Source organism: Sciurus vulgaris (genome assembly GCF_902686455.1).
Source record: "Sciurus vulgaris genome assembly, chromosome: 11".
NCBI classification, from domain to species: domain Eukaryota; kingdom Metazoa; phylum Chordata; class Mammalia; order Rodentia; family Sciuridae; genus Sciurus; species Sciurus vulgaris.
The window spans coordinates 69,032,966-69,055,482 of record NC_136472.1 but is presented as its reverse complement, the minus strand read 5'-3'; the positions used below and the strand labels follow the sequence as shown (position 1 = coordinate 69,055,482).

Here is a 22,517-nt window from a genome sequence, read left to right as displayed (position 1 = left end):
GGGTAAGATGCATTCATACTGTTTATTTAAAATATAGGGTATGAATATGCTAAAATGATGTATGTGAACATATATGTAAATTATATGTGAAGGTATCAATATTTATGTCAATGCATATATAAATATGCATTGAAATATACACATTTTTATATAAAATGGCTTCTTTGATAGGGGTTGTGTCAGACTTAAGCACTAAATTTAGGGGTAGCGTTAAGGTTAGGGTTGGGGTTGGAACATACATATCCACATATATGAACTTTTATGGGAAAACCTATACGAAACATGTTAAAGCATTTGTTTTTACATAAAGACGAATTTCATGATGTGTATAGTTAGGGTTTGGTTTACTCATAGAATATGAGTATGCAAATGACTATTTAAAATGTCATTTTTACATAAATAAGTAAATGTACATGTTAATATGAATATCATTTAAACATGATTTTTAATAAAAATTGTATTGTCTGTTAGTTTTAGAATTTGGACCTAGTTAGAGAGGGTTAGGGTTAGGGTTAGAACATATATTCATAAGTATGAATATTTATATGAATATACATGTGAAAATATACAGAAAACATTTAAAAACATGTGGTTTTATAAATGAAAAAAGGGTAGGATACAAAGCTACCATTTGAATAAAACACAGGGCATGCATATGCACGTGAATGTATATGAACTTACATAGAAATTATGTGAACACATAAATTTTTATGTCCATGCATGTATAAATATGCATTGAAATCTATACATTTTTAAATAAAAAGGCTTCCATGGTAGGGATTGTGTCAGTCTTAAGTACTAAGTTTAGGGCTAGCATTAGGGGTATGGTTAGGATAGACATACATATCCACATATATGAATTTTTGTGTGAAAATCTATACAAGTGAAAAACATATATAAGTGTTTTCAAATACAAATGAATTTCATGATATATGTATAGTTATGATTAGGTCTACTCATAGGGTATGAATATGCAAATGACTGTATCAAGCATATATGTCATTTTATAGGTGAAAATGTAAATGGCAATATAGTATGAATATTCATACACACACCTATGAGTTTTAATAAATATTGTCTCAGTGACTGTTAGGGTTAGGAAAAGGACCTAATTGGAGGGTAGTGTTAGGTTTAAGGTTAGGGCGTGAAGATATATATGCTTAAATATGAATATTTTTATGAATATACCTGTAAAAACACAAAATATTTAGAACATGTGGTTCTGGATATGGAAAAATTTAATGTAAGATGCACAGCTACCATTTGGATAAATAATAGGGCATGCTTATGCAAATGAATGTTTTTGAACATGTAGGTAAATTATGTGAATATATATTTATATACATATTGAAATATAGATTTTTATATAAAAATGCTTTTATGATGGGTTTGTATCAGGCTTAAGGACTAAGTTTTGGCCTTGTTAGTGTTAGTGTTGGAACATACATATCCATGTGCATTTTTGTTTGAAAATGTGAAAAACTATACAAAACATTTAAGTATTCATTTTATATGTGGATGAATTTCATGATACATGTATAGTTATGGTTTGGTCTACTCAGGGTATGGCTATGCAAATGACTATATATGAATATATATGTCATTTATATGTGAAAATGTAAATGTAGATGTCAATGTCAGTATAAATATTCATATAAACATGCATAATGTTTAATAAAAATCATCTCATGGCTACTCTTGGTGTTAGGATTTGGACCTAGTTAGAGGGTAGGGTTGGGTTTAAGGGTTAGAATGTATATATACATCCATAAATATGAATATTTATAAGAACATACATGTGAAAATGAGAACATTTATAACATGTGGTTCTGTATATTTTAAGATTCATATATTTCCCTGCCTAACCATTATAAATTCACCTGCCCCATTTCCTCAGAACTGTTCCTCCCATCATGTAATTATATGGGAGAATTTTTTTCTATATGACCCTCTTCTTAGGACCCTTGGTTGACTCCACTCAAGTTGTGTCATATGCTCATACTTAGACAAGAGTCAATCTCTAGCCAAATGGATTTCAGTTTATCTTAGGAGATAGAAACCTGAGATCAATCATGGTGGCCATTTTCCAACAAATGTACTTGAAAAGAGAAATCTAGACCACAGCCAATAAGCTATTTATGTAGACAGGATGATAAGAATGTTTCTTGGGTTCTCTGATTCCAGTTCACCCTGGGTACCCAGGTACACCCCTGTAATTAAGTTTTGTAAGATACTCTAATATGTTTTTAACTCATCTTCTATTGTTAAGCTAGTTGAACTTAGTGTGCAAATTGCTATCTTTTTGTTTTTACACAACAGGAGCAAGTCTATGTGAGTTTGACTTTGGACATTGCTCTTTTTGCCTACTAGTTCTCCTCTGTGTAGCTCAATCTTAAAACACCTAGGTAGAAACAAATATAATAGACATACTTCTTATGGGCACCGCTCAGGTGGTGTACACTTAGATAAATAGGTTAGCATATAACAACATAAAGATATGGCACTTTTATTGAGTCTTGGGTCCATATATAGCTTTGTTTTTAATTTACTCTTTCAGAGTATGTTAAACTGATTAATCTATATATTTTAGGGGAAAAAAGACCTCACAAGCAAAAGACACATATATTCAACTCTGGTGCATTTGAAAATATTAATAAAAAGATAATTTCTAATAATGTTAAAATTCAAAGTGCAAGAAGAAACTCTGTTGAAAGCAAATGGTTCTATTGGTCTTAACAGTTTCTTTCTAGTGATGGTGCAAAGATAACTTTTAGATGGTACTGAAAGTTCAGTGAAGTAGTGAATAGAGAGCACATAACACAACATTTGACATAATACATGTACTTGAAAATGCACCCCAAACATTTATATTTCCATAATTTTAAGAGGTAGTTCTAGGTCATATTACAATTGTGGTCCTGTGTGAACTGGTACTAATATGTTCACTCTTTTCAAATAGATCTGTTGCTTAACAACTTAGCATCCATAACTTTTACTAACATTGGACTTGTTTACTAACAAGAATGCTTTCTATTTCTGAATACCAATGGAGTATAAGCCAGCCTCCTAAAAAATCTTATAATGATGTACCAAAGAAGAGTGAAAAGAAACTCCTTTTGCAACCCCTAAATGTAAGAATGAAACAAGATTATAAGGTTATTAAACAGTCAAGATTTTCATTTTGAAAAGTCATACTATTCATTCTGTATAAGCAACCTGAAGAATTGAATATATTCCTTACATCAAAGAATATGTGATGCAATAAATCATATGATGTAAACCAACAAAGTTCCAGTCCAACTTGCAACTAAAACAGGTATTTCTTCCCAGCATTTCCATCAGGATGGTTGCCCTAACAGCTTTGTGTTTCATTCAGGTTGGCATTTTCTGAAATGTTACTACTCAAATACTTACTGAGCTACATATTTCTGAAAGTGTACTGCTTCCCTGCACTGGCTCCAAACAGAAAATCCTGTGCCTCTCACAGTACACACAGACCCTGCCCTGTTGTATGAAGTGATGCGTTCTTGTTTAGTGCCTGGGACCCATAGTAAACACTTACTGTTTGTATTTTAAGAGATCACCAATCTTATTTGAACAAAGGTAGATTGTATTTCCTGTGGAGAGCTTGAAACCCAAGAATTTGCCTGTGTCTCCTTCTTTTGTAGGACTTAAACATTTTAACACTTTAGCGACTGTCTTCTCAAAGTTCAGGTATTGCATCCTGTTAATAAACAGGGCTGGGCACAGCAGGCCCTGCATTGTCACCCTAGGCATAACAGGAAGCCGTGCAGGTACTTTACCCCCATCACAACTACTTGTCTCCTTCCAGTTGGAGTCACTTTTAAGAATCACAATGAAAGAAATTATCCATAAAATTAGTGTTGAACACAAGTATCATCTAGTTTTACTGCTTCTTGGAGTACCATCTAGCTTTTATTGCCTCTTTGAGGCAGAAAGAATTAATTTTTTAAAAATTTTAGGCACCCTTACCTAGATATTTAAATGTTTAAAACACACACACACACACACACACACACACACACACACACAAACTAGACAAAGTTGTAATGCTGAACCAGACAAATAAGGTCCTTGTCTTCATGGAATCCTTAGAAGGAAAACATAAGCAAATACACTACAGAAAAAGGTTTTCATGCATGAAAAAGTTTGTTTTTTTGTCTGGTCTTAAAAATCAGACAGTGTAAAATAATAACATGGCACTATTTAACCTTGCATTTCTTTTAACAAATAATCAGTACACCCAAATGAATGTATAAATTGTAGCAAACAACCAACAAACCCAAAATAGTACATTACTATAGGTCATTTCATTCCTTAGTTCATTCTAGGTTGGAATAAATTTATCACCTAAATTTATCCCATTTTTTTTTCTTGAATAGTGGGAATTGAACTCAGCGGCACTCCATCACTGAGCCACGTCCCCAACCCTATTTTCTATTTTACTTAGAGACAGGGTTTCACTGAGTTGCTTAGGGCCTCACTGTTGCTGAGTCGGGCTTTGAACTCAAGATCCTCCTGTCTTAGCCACCTAAGCTGCTGGGATTACAGGCATGTGGCACTACTCCTGGCTCATTCTTTTTATTTCTAGGAATCTTCCAAGATTAGTACTGAAAAGACCATAGTAAAATTAGCAACACTGATTTTGCCCCATCCTCTTTTGCTAAATGTTCAAAGACATAACTGGAAGCACTTTCTAAGAACCTATTTCTCAATTCTATTCCCAGGGAGTCCCCACACAAAGACACGTGGTCCCTCTAATGTAACTTCGCCCAACCTTTTGTCAGAACTAGGTCTTTGACTTGCCAGCTCATTTCCTGATAGTAATATCCTCATTTTTCTTGCTATTTCCCAAAAAGCAACTTGGAAGCATGATGGTAGAATGAATTTATCTTCTATTTTGGCCTGTTTGACCTCATTCATATGTAAACAGCCAATACAATTAACATAGAAAGGTGATTTTAAATACTTCTTATCATGACCTACTGGAAGCAGCTATGGGTCTGTGTATACCTAACCTAGTATCTATTTTACTCTCCAATTCTAAACTAACAATCACTACCCTCAAGGATAACTGTGCCAGAGGTTGTGTTCTATTGCCTCATGGGAACAACAGGTGATTTTATACACAAGGTAGCCCTCACAATAGGCAGAGCCAAAAATTCTCAAATACCTGGCTTGCCTTGAAGTTTGTTTCTAGCTATAATCACTTACACATCATAATCTTATGATTTGTAGTGAACTATTTTTGTACAACCTTTCCTGCCACACACAATCTCTCTAAGGTCATCAGTCTAATATATGGTCTTAATTCCCTTCTATTATAATATATGACCCCAAACTGACTTTTTGTGTCTAGTCATGTTCTTTCTCTGCACATTTCCCTCCCCTACAGATACAGAGAAAAGTAAGAAAGAAAACTATGAAGTTAAAAGAATGAAGATTCCTTTGGTGACATCAAGAGATTCAAATTTTAGCCTAATTAGCTGGTAGATGAGCTTTCCTTCCTGTTTACTTGTTTTATGTTTTTTTTTTTTTCATTATCTTTATTATGTAAGCTGAGGTTGCAGACCCTGCTCTATTTCAAAGACAAACACATAGAATCAGATGCACGATATACTCTGAGGCCCACCGTGTGCCCTGGATGGGTACCTTTCTGTCTAAAGGGCTGCAGACTGGCAGGAGAAGCCCTAAGAAATGAAGGCACTGCTGTGAAGGTGCTGGCTGCACCATGGGCAGGTGGGAAGGTTACCACGTGTGGAATCCATGGTTTCCTTCCTTTATCCGCAAGGGAGGAACAACAGCATGGCATGGGTCTGGGATCTTTACAACAATCCTATGGAGTAGGCGAATATGTTGTTTGGGGCCAAATTATGACCATTTTTCCAATAAGAACACTTAGCATCTCTCAAATATGTGAGAAGTTTAGACCCAAATGAAGTGAATGATACACCAACACGTGACCTTAGAAGTGAGTTTATCACTTGTTTTATTTGAATGTGAAAAAACACCTTGTGATTTTTAAAGTGATTTTAAAATTATTTGTAGTTGTGTAAGAAATAACTTGCTTCAAGGCCATTTCACTTTTCTCATCCACAAAGTGAAAATAAAAATGAAGGCTCACAGGTTATCTAATCCTGCCACTTAGAGAAAAGGGTAGGGCTAGGACACATGTCTTCTTAGGATCTGAGTGACAGTGATTTGCTCAGCTCATGCCCAGGAGGGGAATGGCAATGGGACATTATTCTTTAGGCTCATTGGTAAACCCTGTTTAAAAGGATTTCTGAAGATTAGAACCAGTTTGTCATTCTCATTGACTTAATTATGGCATTAGAGACTGGGGAAGAGGGTTATGAGCTACAGAATGGACCTTACAGTAACAAGCTATCTGAGCACTGCTCTAAGCCTTGCCGTTGGCCCTGCCACTTTTCCCTCGTGGGTCACAGTGATCATTTGACTGGGACTCTCTTTTTCACATGAGTGGTTAAGAGACCACAGAGTTGGGCAGAGGAGTCTTTGGACTGTAGGCTTGGTTCAAGGGGACACTTCTCAGTGGCAGGATCCTCCAACACTCCTGTGGGCCAGGCCAAATTCCAAGGGCTCTGGTAGGATGGTGACTCTACTAGTCCTCACCATCTAGGGAGCAGATGGTCAGAGGAGCAGTGTTGTTGGCACCAATGCTGTAGCAAGGACTAAAATAGGGCAGGAGGCGTCCAGGGAAGGGATGGTGGGGGAAAGTGAAAATGTGGGAGCCATTGTCAGTCACATTGTAGAAGGAGATATCTTGGGCCTCATAATCTAGGAAGACTCCCACCCGGCGAGGAGGAACTGCCAAGGACAGGAGCGGGTATTTATCAGTGCCTGCCCGGTACTCAGTTCCCTTCCTCAGCCTTATCACCCAGAATCCATAGTGGGGGGATAAATAGACTACCTCCTTGCGGTCTACATTTTCTGTACACACTCCCAGACCCCATTCAGACCTGTCTCCCACCTCCACCTCCCAGTAGTGCCGGCCTGAGGAGATGCACTGGCTACCGAGGACAATATTATAGCGGTAAAATCTTTCAGGATTGTCAGGCAGTTCCTGTTGACTGTCTCCATAGCGCACACATTTTCTATCCTCTGATACGATGAGTCGGGAGTAAGCAGTATCTGGATCCAGGCGCACATCCGCTAGGGAAAAAGATCTGGGTTGGTAACACTATACAGAGCAAGGGCCACCAGAGAGGTCTCTCTGATAAATCTAGCCACGGACTTCTTAGTGAGGGGTGTTTAGAGGGCACTGAGTTATTTCACTTCTGTGGGAGGAATCTGTCCCACTGTCCATTGCAATCACCCTGGCATTCGTTACCTGCATACGTCTTCAGGATCTCTCTCAGCCCTGGCACATGGCAATCTGTCTTCAGCTCCAGGGAGACTGGTTCTGGCTGCTGCAGGCTCCAAGACTTGCTCCTGGTACAGGAGGGCTAATGTTGGGGCCAAGAATCCTGGCTCTGCCACATGGGCCTTTCCTTAGAGTGGAAGAGGGGCATGGCCAGGGACAGTCAGCAAGGTACCCCTCCCTAGCAAAGCAGAGATGTGGTGATGATTTGGCTGAGTCTCAAACTGTGACATAGAAATGAGAACTCTCAGATCTCCATGCCATGGGAGAGTTTAGGTATGTATTTGGTACCAGAAGGGGAAAAAGTGTCCTGAAAAGGAGAATGGCTGGAGCCTCTATGCAGTCTTTCTCTGCCCTTGGGTGATTTACTGGAAACTGCGAATTTTACCTAAAATTCTCATTGGTAATACGTGAAATGAATTTGATCAAGTACCAAGAAGAAAAAGGAAAGATCAATAAAATTTCTTTAGCCAATAATAAGGAAAGAGGGAAAAGATTGTGGATCAGTGTCTACTTTCTGTCACATCATTTTCCTTTCCCATTTGTGGTTCTGGCTCCTTTATCCCCTATAGGGCTGCCTAGAAGCTCCAAGGATGGGAACATACCTGTTTAAGACTTCCTGAATACCCTAGAAGGAGAAGAAAAAATGCAGCGCATGAGTGCTTTGGAGGGACCAGACGAGACACTGAACTCTGGGAGGGGTTTCTCAAAGTGAAGTGGAGAAAACTGTGCAGGGCTACCACAGGAGAAGCTGTGAGAGGGTGGCAGAGCAGAGCTGGCTGCACTGCCCAACATTAGGCTTCATCTCAAGACCCCCAACATGGAGGGGAGGAACTGGAAAGATGCCGAGCTGCTTGAGTACCTGCTGTCCTATCCCTGATTGGGATGATAAGCTGGTCTATAAGACCGCCACCCAACCAGGGAAAGGAGAACAGCAGGTATTAGCTGGGACATACAGGGTCCCTAACTGGCAGGCAGAGTGCTGACAGTCTGCATGAAGACCAGCTAATCCCCTCGGAGTCTCGGTCTATCTTCTACTCTCACTCAGGTCTCCCAGGAAAACATGGTACTCACCTGTAGCATCCAGCGGAGAGGGCTCTGATACCTCTCTTCCAGCTCTGCAACCATCTTCCACAGGACCCGGCTCTGCTGGCTGAGCTCATTATGACTCAGCTCCAGTTTATGCATAGTCTCTCCTTCCTCCTGTTCTAGCCTGGCCAGAGCTGCAGCTGCCTCCACCTCTAGCTGCCGACCTGTTGGCTGCTGATGATTTAGTAATTGACGGTATTTCTCAAACTCCCACATGATACTTTGCTTTCGGGTTTCCACCTGTACCTATGGAGCCAAGATTGGAATCAGCACTGATATTTTTGGTATAAGGGTCACCCAGAATTAAGGACAATGGTATGTGTGTAACATATACTGTGTAATGTTTGGTACGACCATGTGCTAGGCATTGTAGAGGCAAAGATAAAGGATACTACTGTTCCTACCCTTATTCTCCCACAGCTTCAGGGCATTCTGGGTCTCTTTTACAGGTCAAATATCCCTTATCTGAAATACCTGGGACCAAAGGTGTTTCAGATTTGGGATTTTTTTTGAATTTTGGAGTATTTTCATATGTGCAAAGCGATATCTTGGGAATCAGACCAAAGTCTAAACAAAAAATTCACTTATGTCTCATATACACCTTATATACATAGCCTATTTTACAATAATTTTTAATGTTCCTACATTTTGAATGCAATCCATCATGTTGGTGCTCAAAAATTTTGGATTTTGGTTCACTTTGGATTTCAGATTTTTTGGATTATTGATATTCAACCTGTATGACTATTACTGACCCAAGTAGGGTCCATGACACTATATTGATACTATAAGAGCTAGACTACTTTCCATTTTCAGAATAATAACCAAATAGGTTACACGTACACTTGCTAAAGATGCATAAGTGAACTATACTGATAGATGTAATATCTGTTCAATGTACTGTTTTAGATCACTTGAGTGTTACCTTTTCTTGATCAACCTTTCTGATAGTTCCATATTTATCACTTTCAAGTGTATTTCAGAGGTTACTTTCTAATATTTTAATGATCGATCCCATAGCAACTATACTCTAACTGGAAAAGTGAAATAGAAACTATGATTTACTAGCATTGGACAAGTCACACTACCATGAGCTATCATGTATATGAGGCTGAGGGCATTAGATCAGAGGTATCCCTAATCACAATCAAGAAATAGGTGGAATATTCTATGGCCTGAGGAAAAGGGAAAACTGGTATTGAGACCCCAGGCTCTCTGACTTCAAGCCCCATATTCTGCCAAATAGAGATGAGAAGCTACCACAGCCAACTCCAGGACAACACAGGGATGACAAACTCCTTTTCCCAGGTGGCAACCTGCCTTCCAGTGGGCAGTTCGTTTCTTCTCACTAACTTCCAGCTTCCATGCCTCTTCTTGTTCTTTTCTCAGATGTTCCAGAGCCTCATGAAGTTTCCACTATAAGAGATAAATAAAAAAAAAATGATAAGGCCGCCTCATACTGATTAAAAATAGGCTTCTTAACACTGGTAGGTAATGGGAAAACCAGTGAACCTCAGATAGTGAGAGTCTGAATAAATGCTGGGAGAAAAGGGAAAGCCACAGAGGGAGTGGACTTGGCCAGATGACATGCAGGATAGCTCATTTCAGCTCCCAGTGCCTAAGTGTCCTTAAAGTAGAAGAAAAGACCCATTACAACTTTTTTAGAAAAAATATCCTGGATTTTCCTAATCATGCCTAATTTTATTCTTATTCTTATCTCTCTTGTTATCCTATGGTATCCCAAGAACCCTGCTACTCAAAGTGTGGTCCAGAGTCAGCAACATCAGCATTGTTTGGATGGTTGTTAGAAATGCAGAATCTTATGATGTATCACATGCCTTTCAAATGGGAATCTGAACTTCAGGAAGATCTCTGAGTGATTCTTATGCACATTAAAGGCAAGAAGCACTTTCCTAGGATAGTAATGCAAGGGATTTCTACTGGAAAGAATAAAGTATTTTAATATGACTTTAAATTCTCATGATTTTGTTAAGATTTACCATCTTAACAAGTCATGCCACATATGACTTAAGCACTAAACATGTATTAATACTTTGGCATTATCCCCATTTTAAAAATAAGAAAACTGAGTGTAATTCAAAGTCATCCAGCTAACAAATGGCTGGGCTGGGATTTAGCCCAGCTCTTAATCCTTATGTTATACCTTGTCCTTATTCTAATACTCTCAAAAAAAAAAAAAAAGTATATACTTCTAATGTTTTAGAAATTCTTCCCATATAGAAAAAAAAAAAGCTAATTCAGGGGATTTATCTTACATTCTTACTTCTAATCTCAACTCCGAGAAAAAGAATTAAGACCAGAACCAGGATCGTTGATCACCAAACCATTGGGATAATGGTTCTGATAAAGAACCATTAGCGTGGGCCTCTGAGAAAAGATCAAGGAACAGCCTGGAGGCTGGAAGCTGACAAGGGTGACTATGAAAAAGGAGCAGATGTGACAGAGGTGACCCCAGTCCCATACATAAGTAAATAAGAGGAGTTGGGAAATGAGAAAGAACTGGCCAAAGAGCAAAAAACCGAAGACTAGTCTTTGATCATCCTTTAACTAACTTGAAGTCAGAAAGGATCTGAAAACAGATGCTGTGAGTATTAATACACATTTAGTGCTTAAACCAAAAGTGGCACTTGGCAAATCAATCCAGCTGATTTACCATGGTTCTTTCCAGTTCTAAAATCAATTATTATGATCCTAAATTTCTAAGCCTCAGTTTTGTCCATAAAATGAAGGAGTTAAAGAGACTTACCCAATGTCAAGTGATTTCTTGTGGCAGTGATGTAAGTTTATAGGTTCTGATAATTGTAGCTCTGACTACTAAATAATAGCCTCATTCCCAAACTCATCCAAGTCACCCCGAGCTAAAGTCAAACTGGTATCCTTCAAACTATCAGTACTGAAAATATATTTGGGTTGGACATTAAGCCATGTTGGGATTTGGGGTGGGATGTGGAGGAAGCAGGAGGGAAGAACATCAAAGAAGTTCATGAATACAAAAAAAGCTCAATGTACCAGATTGCAGGGAACTGTGGGTGGGTGTCAGGAGCCAACAGAAGTAGCTCTCAGTCTCTGGGACTAGCCCTTATTTTGGAGACAGCCAAATGAGGGGCCAGACATACCCATAATATGAAATGGCCAGGCCTTATCTCCTACCTTGTACTCCCAGGCAACGTCCTCCATGGGCAGGACACTGTGGCCCTCATGTTCTGGGGACTGGCTGCAGGCTTCACACATCATCAATCCATCCTCTTTGCAGAACATCTTTATCTGTTCCCTGTGGAGCTCACACAAATCACCTTTCAGTCCCATTCCTGGACATAGCTGTAACAAACGGACTTTTTCTACAACACTGGCCAGCTGCCAATTAGGCCGGAGGTTCCTTGGCTGGACAGGAGCTCGACAAAGGGGACAGGTGTGACCCCAGTTCTGGGATTCTGCTGGAACTTGCCAGAGTCCAGAGAGACAGCTATGGCAGAAGGTGTGGCCACAGTCAATGCTCACAGGCTCCTTCAGGAAGGTCATACAGATGGGACAGGCCACTTCTTCCACAATGGCTTGCACTAAGGCTGTGGGATCCATGTTCCTTCTTATACCCTACTCAGAACATGAATAAAACTAGGGAGAAGTACTGAAGCCTGCAAGAATAAGAGAAAAACAATTAAGAGAAAAAGGTAAAAGAACAGAGAGATCAGTAAAAATGATAATTAGTGAACAAAAAAATCTCTTTCCTTTGGATCCTTTACTGACCTTATTTAGTAAGTATTGACCTTCTCACCTGAAGTTCTGACAAGGTCATGTTACTCACACTTCACAAGGGACAGGTAGGGATGCCTAACTGGATGGAATATGTGAGTTGTTGGTTTTCATTCATTTGATCAACTCTGGTTCTTTTCTGGGTTTGCACTACTAAACCATTACCACTGCAGTTATGCTCTATAAACGCAGCAGTTTCTTTTGAACTAGGGTAAGGTCACCTAAAATGTTATTTCAGTTATCAAAGTAAGGTCATAAATACTTCCAGCCTCACTCTGGTCTCTCTGTGTGTACATTTATATACTTCAAGGTGCAAAAAGGCCTGTGTTAGAAGCCCATTGCTTTCATGCATAATTTGTTTTCTTATGCTGAACACCAGAGTTCAAAATATAAGAAAAACAGCAGTTCTTTCCTTGTGCCCTGTGAACCCCTGCTCACTTCTCCAGCACTAGCATACTTTTTCACTCACTAACATGCCAAGACTCTCTCCTCAACCTTTAGTGAGAAACAAACCCATACTGATGAGGCCATCATTCCAGAAAAAAACCTGAGATTTTTGCCAGGGCCACATATGGATATGGAACTTGCATGTCAATGGCAGACTCTCAGCTCATTGGCTATTATTTATTTATTAACTTTGCAAGCTTGTGTTATGTGATAGAGTCTGTAAAGAGAAGGGTCATGCTGGTTTATGCTATATCCTTAGCACCTAAATGGTGCCTGCTATGTAGATACTGCCCAATAATATTTGTTGAGTGAATAAACCAGCTTGACATAGAAGTAGTTTTTCTTCCCCGCCCTCAGTACCAGGGATTGAACCCAATGGTGCTTAACCACTGAGCCAAATTCCCAGCCCTTTTTATTTTTTATTTTGAGACAGGGTCTCACTAGGTTCTTTACAGCTTTGCTAAGGCTGGCTTCAAAACTGCGATCCTCCTGCTTCTACCTCCTGAGCTACTGGGATTACAGGAGTATGCAATCATACCTGGAAAAAAGTAGTTTTTAAACCCAAAATGCTTCTATAATTATAGGTAATTGGGAGCACAAATTAATAATAATAGCAAGCACTCCTTGAGCACTTACACAATGCTCTAGGCACTGTTCAGTGAGCTTTATACAAATTAATTGTTTATTTCACAACCCTAGATAGAATTCATCATTGTTCTCATTTTACAGATGCTTGACCCAGGGTTCCACTATTCTATTTTAGGCAAATCACCTAACCTCTCTGATTTGAAGGTACAATATAAATTCAAGACAAAAGAGAGAAATCACTGGGGTTTAGGCTAATGCAGGGGGGCTTCCTGGAGGAAGCAGGTTAGTAAATCTTGTAGGACTTTGTTAGAAGATATCAGCAGGTCATATCTTTGTATCTCCTGCTTTTTCTTCTTCTACTATTGGTACCAAACTATGGAATTCAGTTTAGCTAAACTACTAATCAACTCAAGAGCTTCTCTGGTTCCCCAGCACTCAGTTCCAGCTCAATACAAGCTATATCAAAGGGATCCTGTGGAAAGTGTTCTTCCTTCAATTTTGAAACAGCACCAGTGCCAGGCCAGCAAATGGATAAACTTCCACACTGTCCTGCAGATTCCATGTCCACTCACTGTAATGGATTTGGGTTCATGCTGTTCTTCCAGCTGGAAATGATGTCTCCATGATTCTACACTTAACATCATTTGCCATGTATTTATTGACTGTCTTTGCACACTAGAAGTTTCATGTAGATAGGGATATTGTCGGTTTTGTTCACTACTATTTTCCCAGTGCCAAGAACAGTGTCTGAATATTTGTTCAGTGTGAGAATTAAATATAAATATTGAAGTTCAGCTGAGAGTAGGTTAGAAGTGGAGCAAATATTAAATCCTCATCTAAGTGGAGTGGGGGCACTAACAGCACCACCTGAAACTGATAGAACAATAGAGGTTGACATCTATTATTTAGAGTTAGAAAAGTTCACAGAAGAACCAAAAGAGCAACTGAAAATTGAGAAGACAGTGACAGCAGGAAAGTGAGGCAGATATGTTAAAATAAATCAAGAAATGAGGTGAATGGAAGCATAGCATATTATTTTGACTTAAGAGTCATAAAAAGACATAAGATGGAAAAGTTAAAAGTGGTGGCCTCTGCAAAGATTTAGGGATGGATAATTATTGTTCTTCAGTAGAAGATAAGCTTTAATGATTTTTATTATACATAAATTACTTCCACAAACCTTAAATAATTAAACGTTTAGTTGTTTCAATTGTACCTTGGGCAGAGTAGCACAGGACTGAGGAAGGCATTTGAGGGGAGGGGACAGAGTCTGGAAAAGACTTTGGAGGCGGGAGCCAAGTGGGAGAAGGCAGAGGGTAATCTCGGGGTTGAGAAGTAGCGGGGTACAGTAATCTTCTGGCCTTAGGGCGCTGGGCAGGTCCCAAGGGCAGCGGGTGGATGGGGCCGACTAAGGTGACTTGCAGGATCTCTGTCTTCAAAAGTGGCACGGTGGTCTACCCACCTCCCTCCTCCACCTGGATTAGTATTTCGCTGGGGAAATCGAAAGTGGAGACGCCCAGTTCCGGCGGTCCAGAGTCCGTAGCGTCAGATGCGACGGTCCCGCACCAGAGCAGTGCCAACGCAGCACTTACCCGCCCGTTCAGCGCCCAAGGTCCAGGGTCCTGAACCCCGCGACCCAGGCCCAGGCGGTCGACAGCTCCCAGGCGGCCCTCCACAGCGCCGCAGGACCCACACTCGGCGCCAGAGCCAAGGGAGCAGGGAGGGGGCACGCGTCGGCTCCGCCCGGCTGGTGACGTTTCGACAGGAGCAGCCAATCACAGACAGGAATCTGGGCAGGTCTGGCCTATGGGAGATGGGAACCGGAGTTCTGGCCGCCTCTAGGCGAGTCAATGCACTCAGTTTTTCCGGCCTCTTTCCTCAGAGCCACTTAAAAGGTGTATTTAAAAAAAAAAAAAAAAAAAGAAAGAGGTCTACGAATCTCAGTTCCAGGACCAATCACAGGATTGAGATCTTCCAACGAAGACGCCCGGGGGTCCTGCGTTAAGAGACTCCTAGTTCATTTGTTCAGCAGGCTATGAGATCTGCTAGATTTGGTTCTGTGACTGAATCTACAACAGGGCCGGGTACACATATTTAGTGGACTCCGAAGTTCCCTGCAAGATATGCAACCTCTCATGGCTTCTGATTCACATATTGGGTTCTCTTTTAAAAACCTTCCTGCTTTTCCTGGCTAACTTTTATCCTTGGATGCTTCCACCGGAAGCTTCTCATCACTGTTGCAATCACCCAACTTAGGAATTAGGAGAAAATATTGAGAAATTATGGAGTAGAAGTGGAATCTTTGATTATAAACTTCATTTTTTAAAACTCTTGTTTTGTGTTCTCACAAAATTTCGACCTTATGATAACAGTTAAAAGTTCAGTGTTTTGACTCAGAAATAACTGGAATATATTATTATATATACATACATACATACATACACATTATATATGACTACTAATCACATAATTTATGAAAATTTATCACATTTATTTCCACCAGTTTTCTTTAAAGCATTGTACTTAGAGGACTTATGGAAATAGTAACCTTAAACAAAAATATTCATTGGGTATGTGGTTGCTGGCACATTCCTCTTACACTTTCTTTCCCTGCTGCTATGATGTAGGCTGCTCTCCTGTGCTCTAAGCTTCCAACTTCCCAGTTCTTTTGAAAGACAAAAGACAAAAACCAACAAAAAATTCACACTAGTGAAAAACCCTGCTGCAAGCAAGTGATGGATTTTGTAAGGGCATCTGGTGTTCCAGTTCTCTTCATATATTACTCTGTCCTCTATTCCTGTGTCAAAACACACGAGAAATTCAAGTTCTAGGGGGAAGATTTATGTTGTGATCACAGGTTTTCAGTTCATCATTGGCATCATTGGGTGACTCCGTTTTTTTTTTTTTTTTTTAACACAGCAGATAATCCCTTCCTCACCCTAACACACAGTCATACATGTGACACACACACAAAATGCTATTTGAGACAATGATTTGGGTTTTTCTGGTACTTCTAGGGCTTTGTCCTTTTTAAAAATACTTAGGTCTTTACCAAATAAACAAGTGAAGGTACTTCTAATATGGACAGTAACCAGGAAATCCTTTACTTGAAGCCCAGTTCCAAATGATACCTCATTAAGACAGACATTCTTTGAATCCTGCCATCGTCAGAGTTCAGGCCATGATTGAAATTTGAAGGGCGAGGCCCAGGATATTCCTGAAACAAATGGGACCATAAGCAAAAAGAAGAAAAGAGGTAACTGAGGTCTGAGCTGGACTGTCACTTGGGTCTGGATAAATGCCTACCCTACTGTAATAGTAAATGAATTAATTGAAATCAGCCATTTATTTATTTTTTGAAAACAGCCACTTATAACACTTACTGAGTATCATTTAGGTAGAGGAAAGAGACAGACCATGGAGTTGCGTTTAGAGCTGAGACGTAGAATCTGTCTAGAGGAAGAGGAAAACCTTTCCAAAAGTGCTTCTGGGTTACAGGGGTCACCAAGAGTGTGTATGAGGGTTTGAGTCCCAAATGACAGAGAGTAGAAAAGAGAGGACCTTTGCAGGAATGTGGTGGGCGAGTTTCAGTGTGAAATACCATGAATGGGAATATAGTAGCATATATGTATGTTGTGTGTGAGATGTAGAAATAAATAAATAAAAATATGTATCAGAACATAGTCATATACTACAATAGCAACTATTACTAAGTATGGACAACTAACAGCAAGACATTTGGAGGGTTGGCTCCAGAACAGGCCAGAAAAATTGTTACTAGTTTTTTTTTTTTTTTTGTACTGGGGATTGAACTCAGGGGCACTCAACCACTGAGTCACATCCCCAGTCCTATTTTGTATTTTACTTAGAGACAGGTTCTCACTGAGTTGCCTAGTGCCTTGCTTTTGCCGAGGCTGAATGTGAAGTTGCAATCCTCCTGCCTCAGCCTCCCGAGCTGCTGGGATTACAGGCATGCACCACCATACCTGGCCTGTTACTAGTTTTGATGTCAATGTTATGTCAGATTAAAACAAAATGAAATAGCTTCAGAATTTGATTGGATTTATTCAAAATTCAAATTTATTTCAGTAAGTTATTTTTCTTCAAGGGCCAATGTCTCCATCATTGAATTATGTAAAGTACTAACATTATTTTCATTTCCCTCTGTTTTTGAGTGTTTTTTTTTTTTTTTTTTTTTGATTTTTGGTCCCAAACATTATGTGTTTACCAAAACTTTATTATATTTTTCTGAGAGACTTATTTTTTTTTTCAGAGCTCTGTTTAGTTCATTGTCCCATTCAAAAAATCTGTTAATTGGTTATTATTTTAACTTATTTGTTTTAATTTTGTCTTTATTATTTTCTTTTGATTTGTTTTACTTATGCTTATTTTCTTATTTTTTCTGACTTCTTACATTGCTTCTTGATTTATTGGGGAGTATAAAATTTTCTCTATCTATGTCAGGCTACCTCCCATAAATCACAATGGTGATTTTATTTCATCAGTTATTAAATAAACCATAAGAACAGTTTTTAATTTATTTTTATCCAAAATCATAATTTTTTTTTTTTTTTTTTTTGGTACCGGGATTGAACTCAGGGGCACTTGACCACTCTCCATTCTCCTGCCTCAGTCTCTAGAGCTCCTGGGATTACAGGCCTGCACCACTGTGCCCGGTTAAATATCATTTAATTGAATTTTTAAATATATAATGTTTTAGGTTTGCCATATGACCACAATGCAAAAAAATTTAAAATGCCAATGTAACTTCTACTTTGAGAAAATGTTATGTGACCAACAACATAATTGCATTATTATTCAGAAGGTGTGGAAAAAGAAGACATAGGCTCTATAGTGGAAAAGATTAAATTATAGAGTCCCTTCATCATAATATAGGGTGTGATTTTATTGACCCATTGCCATGGATGTGGATAGCAGAAGATTGAGGCAGGAGTCAGGAGTCTGATGTTAACCAAAATGCCGACCTAAAAATAACAGTGAAACATGACAGGAAGCTATTTTAGATAGGAGAAGGACATATTAGAGAATATTCATTGCTTGATTGATGATTCTGGCAGCACCAAAATCAAATTATGCTGCAGGTCCACTCCAGTGGAGTGTTCACTCCTGACTACATTGGGTTTACTCGACTCGGATCTTACTCCAAACCCGGCACTAGAAGCTAACTCTAGAATCTCTACCTTTGCTCTCTTTGCTCTCAGACCTCTTCATCATCCTGATTCAGTGTGGCATCTGTTCTTTTATATCCTATTCCTAGTATCTGAATTGGCATCCTAAATCTAAGGAAGGATACTTAAATAGCTATATGAAGGTAAGACTGAATCAGAGCAAGGAGAGGATGAGTGTTCTTACCATGAGGAGATTGTATATATGAAGGCAGAAGACAGAGGGTATGTCACTGAAAGTGGTGGGACTCTTTTGGTACATTCGAGACTTAGCGTACAAAAAAAGAGGTAGTGTGGTTAGAGATGGGGATGAATAATTTTGCACTAAAATAGCTCATGGAGGTCTAAGAGGCTGGTTTATAGAGTATGAACTTTCAGCTTCCATTCTTAAAGCAGTGGGAAATTTCCATGAATTGCATTTGTGTTTGGAAGATCTTGCTGCCACAGTGTAGAGAATGGACGGATAGGAAAGCTCTTCAGGGACACTGACTAGTGAATAAACTACTCTGATGATCTAGGCAAAAGATTATCCTGGCTTTGACTGGAAAAAAGTCAAAAGACTGGAAAAAAGTCAAAAGAGATAGAAAAGAATGTCGGATCCCTAATATTTCTAGGACACACAAAAAAAGAGGACTTAATGCCTGGATATGGTTGAGAGGGAGGTGAGAGAGGGAGAATGCCAGAAGGATGACTTGAAAGTTTCTGGCTGGGGTAACTGGGTTAGTCAACTTTCTGTTGCTGCAAAAAAAAAAAAAACAACAAAAAAAACCTGAAAAAAATCGACTTACAGGAGGAAAGATTTATTTTGGCTCATGGTTTTATAAGTTTCCATGAATGGTCACTCAATCCCATTGGTTCCTGGGATGAGGCCGAATGTCACAGGGGAGGGGAAAGCCTGGCAGAGCAAAATTGCTCACCTCATGGCATCCAGAAAGAGAAGAAGAGAAGGAGGAGGAGGAGAAGCAGAAGGAAGGAAAGAAGAAGTAAAGGAAAAAGGTAAGAAGGGAGGAAGGGACTAGGGACAAGATACACCATTTCAGGCCATGTTCCCAGTGACCTACTTCCTCCACTAGGCCATACCTCCTACGGTTTCCACCTCTTCCCCGAAGTTCATTCAATTACGAGCCAGTTCATAGGTTATTCCATTGTTGTGATCAGAGCCTTCATGATCCAGTCTCTTCCCCAAAGTCCCACCTCTAAACATGGTTGCATTGGGGACCATGCCTTCAACACATGTGCTTTTGGGGGCCATTCCAGATCCAAGCTGTAGCACCAACAGAGTCATTTTTATTTCAGGGACATGAAACAGAACAAGGTTCAGACTGGGGACCAGAAATATTAAGCTTAGTTGATAATGAGATCAATGAGCTTAGAGATAATGAGTTAAGTATTGAGTTGTAGGTGCTCGAGGGTCTTCTGTGATACTACCCAGTCTTAAGTTTAGTGAGTGGTCTGGCCTGTTTGGGTGATGGAAACTATAGGATCAAGTAGAATTGCTCTGGGTTGCTATACAGAGGGTCTACCTGGGTCAAAGCCTAGAAGAACCCCACCAATAGTGTGAGACGTGAAGGACAGGTAACCCCACTACTAACTCCATCCTGTTGACATTTACTTGTATTCATCTCTTCTAGCTCCAAAGGCATCTTTAGAAACCGCTCTGTGGAGCTACCAATTCTTCAAGTCTTGCCCATTTCACTCCTTCTGTTCACATACAAATACCTTAAAGAGTCATCATTCACTTTCTCCATATGTCCCAACACACTCACTCCTCACTGCTGCCTTTGGGACTCTGTCCCCACCCCAACACATGTCAAGGGAACAGCGACCTTTCGTTCTCAGGCCTCACACTCATCTCTCTTAACCTCTGGCAGTTGTTACACTATCTCCACTTGCAGTTGTTTCAATAAATAATAAGTAAAAACACTCACTGGAGAATTGCTATTATTTTTTGCATCAAACTGAGCTTTAGGGTGGTCATATCATTAGTGAGTGTTCCAGCCCCATATTCAAACCACCCTGCTACACTGTCTCTGGAGGGACAGAAGAGCTATGAGTGGTGACCTAAAAAAGAAAGGGTTGACTTGAGAGGGAAGAAGGGAGGGAGAGCTGATGTGAAAGGTAGTGCGGGCCGGGGAGCTCAGATTCCTAAACCAGTTCCTTGGTCCCTGAGGATTCACACTCAGAGGCCTTGGCCTGGGTCGGGCAGGAGACTATAACTATCCTGCGTGACCACAAGAGGGCAGCATCAAGACGCGAGAGACAGTCCTTGGTGCAGGTTCGTATCCCGTGGATAGTGCTTCGAAGCGGGGCACTGTATCCCCATGTGCGCTTTAGGGCGCGCGTCCACTTTCCCATTACATTAGCTCCTCTCTTCCAGCCCGACCATTCCTCCTGTCCTCCGCACTTCACGAAACTACTTCTTCCCTTAGTCTCCTACATTGGCCCAGAAGAATTAGGTAGGACTCAGGGCTCAGCTGTCCTTAGGCGCCTGTCGGTCCCAGTTCACGCCTCATTACTCCGTGCACTCTCTAGGGTCCCCAGAGAAGCTATATATGCATGACGCCCTTGGGCAGAGAGGCATTGATGGTGAATGTGCCAGGTTTAGACCAGACAGGGGGCAAGTCGAGCTTGTCTTGGCTTTGGGAAGTCAGCGCATATTGAACACCGCACAGAGGTCGCATTATATGAGGGAGCGGGGCCTCTGATCAGTCTGGCTGCGGGGGTCTGACAATAAGTAGCCTTTCCAGATTATAGTAGCCCAGAACCTAGCCTGTATTCAGTGACCTACCCAAAGAAGAATTTCTTCAAACCTCTCTGAGGCCAGTTCCAAGTTTTGCAGATCCTTTGAACAATATCCTGAGTTCCAGCCTCCTACCCTTCACTTAAGAAGCAAGGCAAGGGAAATTAATTTCCAGGGAAAATGTCAAGTTTGTGTGTGTGTGTGTGTGTGTGTTGTTGTTGTTGTTATTTGTGCTGATGATTGTTAACAAAGAAGGAAACTGAGAAGCTGGGCAGTTAAGTTGGAGCCACACTGTGAAGGGCTTTGTGTGCAGACTACAGAGTTCCTACTTTGTCTTAAAGGCAAAGGAATCACTCAATATGTCCAGTCCTGCTGTTGAGAGGCCGTGATGTGAAAGGAGGATTGCAGTAGACTGGGTTTTGGAGGCAGGGAGGTGAGTGAGAAGGCTCTTTCATAAGCAGGGCAAAGGATTGTTTTAATGAGATTGGGAATAGAGAGCTTGTGTCAAATAAGAGGAAAAGTCCTAACAGATTAATTGCAAAAATAAAGTCACACATAAAGGTGAAAGGACAGGTAAGTGGAGATGGGGCTAGCTGCCCTGGCCTTGGTGACTTGGGTGCTGGGTGATCCACTCACTGAACTCAGGACCAGAGCTAAGGCACAGGTTTGGAAGGGGTCTTACTAGGGGCAAATGAGCGTGAGACCAATTAGGCTACCCAGGAAGAAACTTCAAGCAGGTATTAGGTTATATGACCAAATCTCAGGACAGAGGCTTAGAACAGAGTGGTCTGTGTAGAAAGAGCCTGTAGTGATGTGAGATCACCAGGAGGAGAGGGAGGAGGATGGGGTGTGCCTGTGGCCTCCAAATGGTAAAGGCAGCAGCAGTGACAGATTCTCTTTCCATGTCTAGGCTGTACATAGTTTCCATGTCATACCCCAGCCAAGCACGATTTGGGACTGACTGACATGGGTGTTGAGAGATCTCAAGTGGGCTGGAAATACAGTTCCCTTTTACCCCTACCTTGCCACTCTCCAGAGAGAATAACTTTCCCCAATTTCTCTGATAAAAAAAAAAAATCACCTAGGGGAAAGGAACTTACTGTTTTCCCAAACATATTACTGGGCCTTTCCTCTGGAAATTCTGTTTCTTTGAGCTTGGAGCAGGTCCTGGGGGGAATGGTGTTTGCTGCTACTTTTGATGATTCTATCAGGGAAGTTTGAGAAATTCCATACAGAGGTAAACATAAACCCATCTTGAAATCCAGTCCCAGACTGAGTCCCTACTCCCTATCCT

At 40.4% G+C, this 22,517-nt stretch overlaps 1 protein-coding gene across 3 annotated transcripts; it reads right to left on the bottom strand.

Moving 5' to 3' along the window:
• Window positions 1-5,993: 5,993 nt before the first annotated feature.
• TRIM68 (tripartite motif containing 68) lies at window positions 5,994-15,025 on the bottom strand. 3 transcript variants are annotated; one of them, XM_079104704.1, is made up of 7 exons: window positions 14,890-15,025; window positions 11,663-12,144; window positions 9,752-9,907; window positions 8,477-8,737; window positions 8,008-8,030; window positions 7,373-7,473; window positions 5,994-7,194 (listed from the first exon to the last, which is right to left on the bottom strand). In XM_079104704.1, exons 2-7 carry the CDS (start codon window positions 12,086-12,088, stop codon window positions 6,644-6,646), a joined length of 1,518 nt encoding a protein of 505 aa, XP_078960830.1. In that variant the 5' UTR covers window positions 12,089-12,144; window positions 14,890-15,025; the 3' UTR covers window positions 5,994-6,643. The 3 variants fall into 3 exon arrangements, with proteins under 3 accessions (XP_078960830.1, XP_078960832.1, XP_078960831.1); XM_079104706.1 differs by having other exon boundaries at window positions 9,812-9,907; XM_079104705.1 differs by having other exon boundaries at window positions 14,760-14,893.
• Window positions 15,026-22,517: the final 7,492 nt, after the last annotated feature.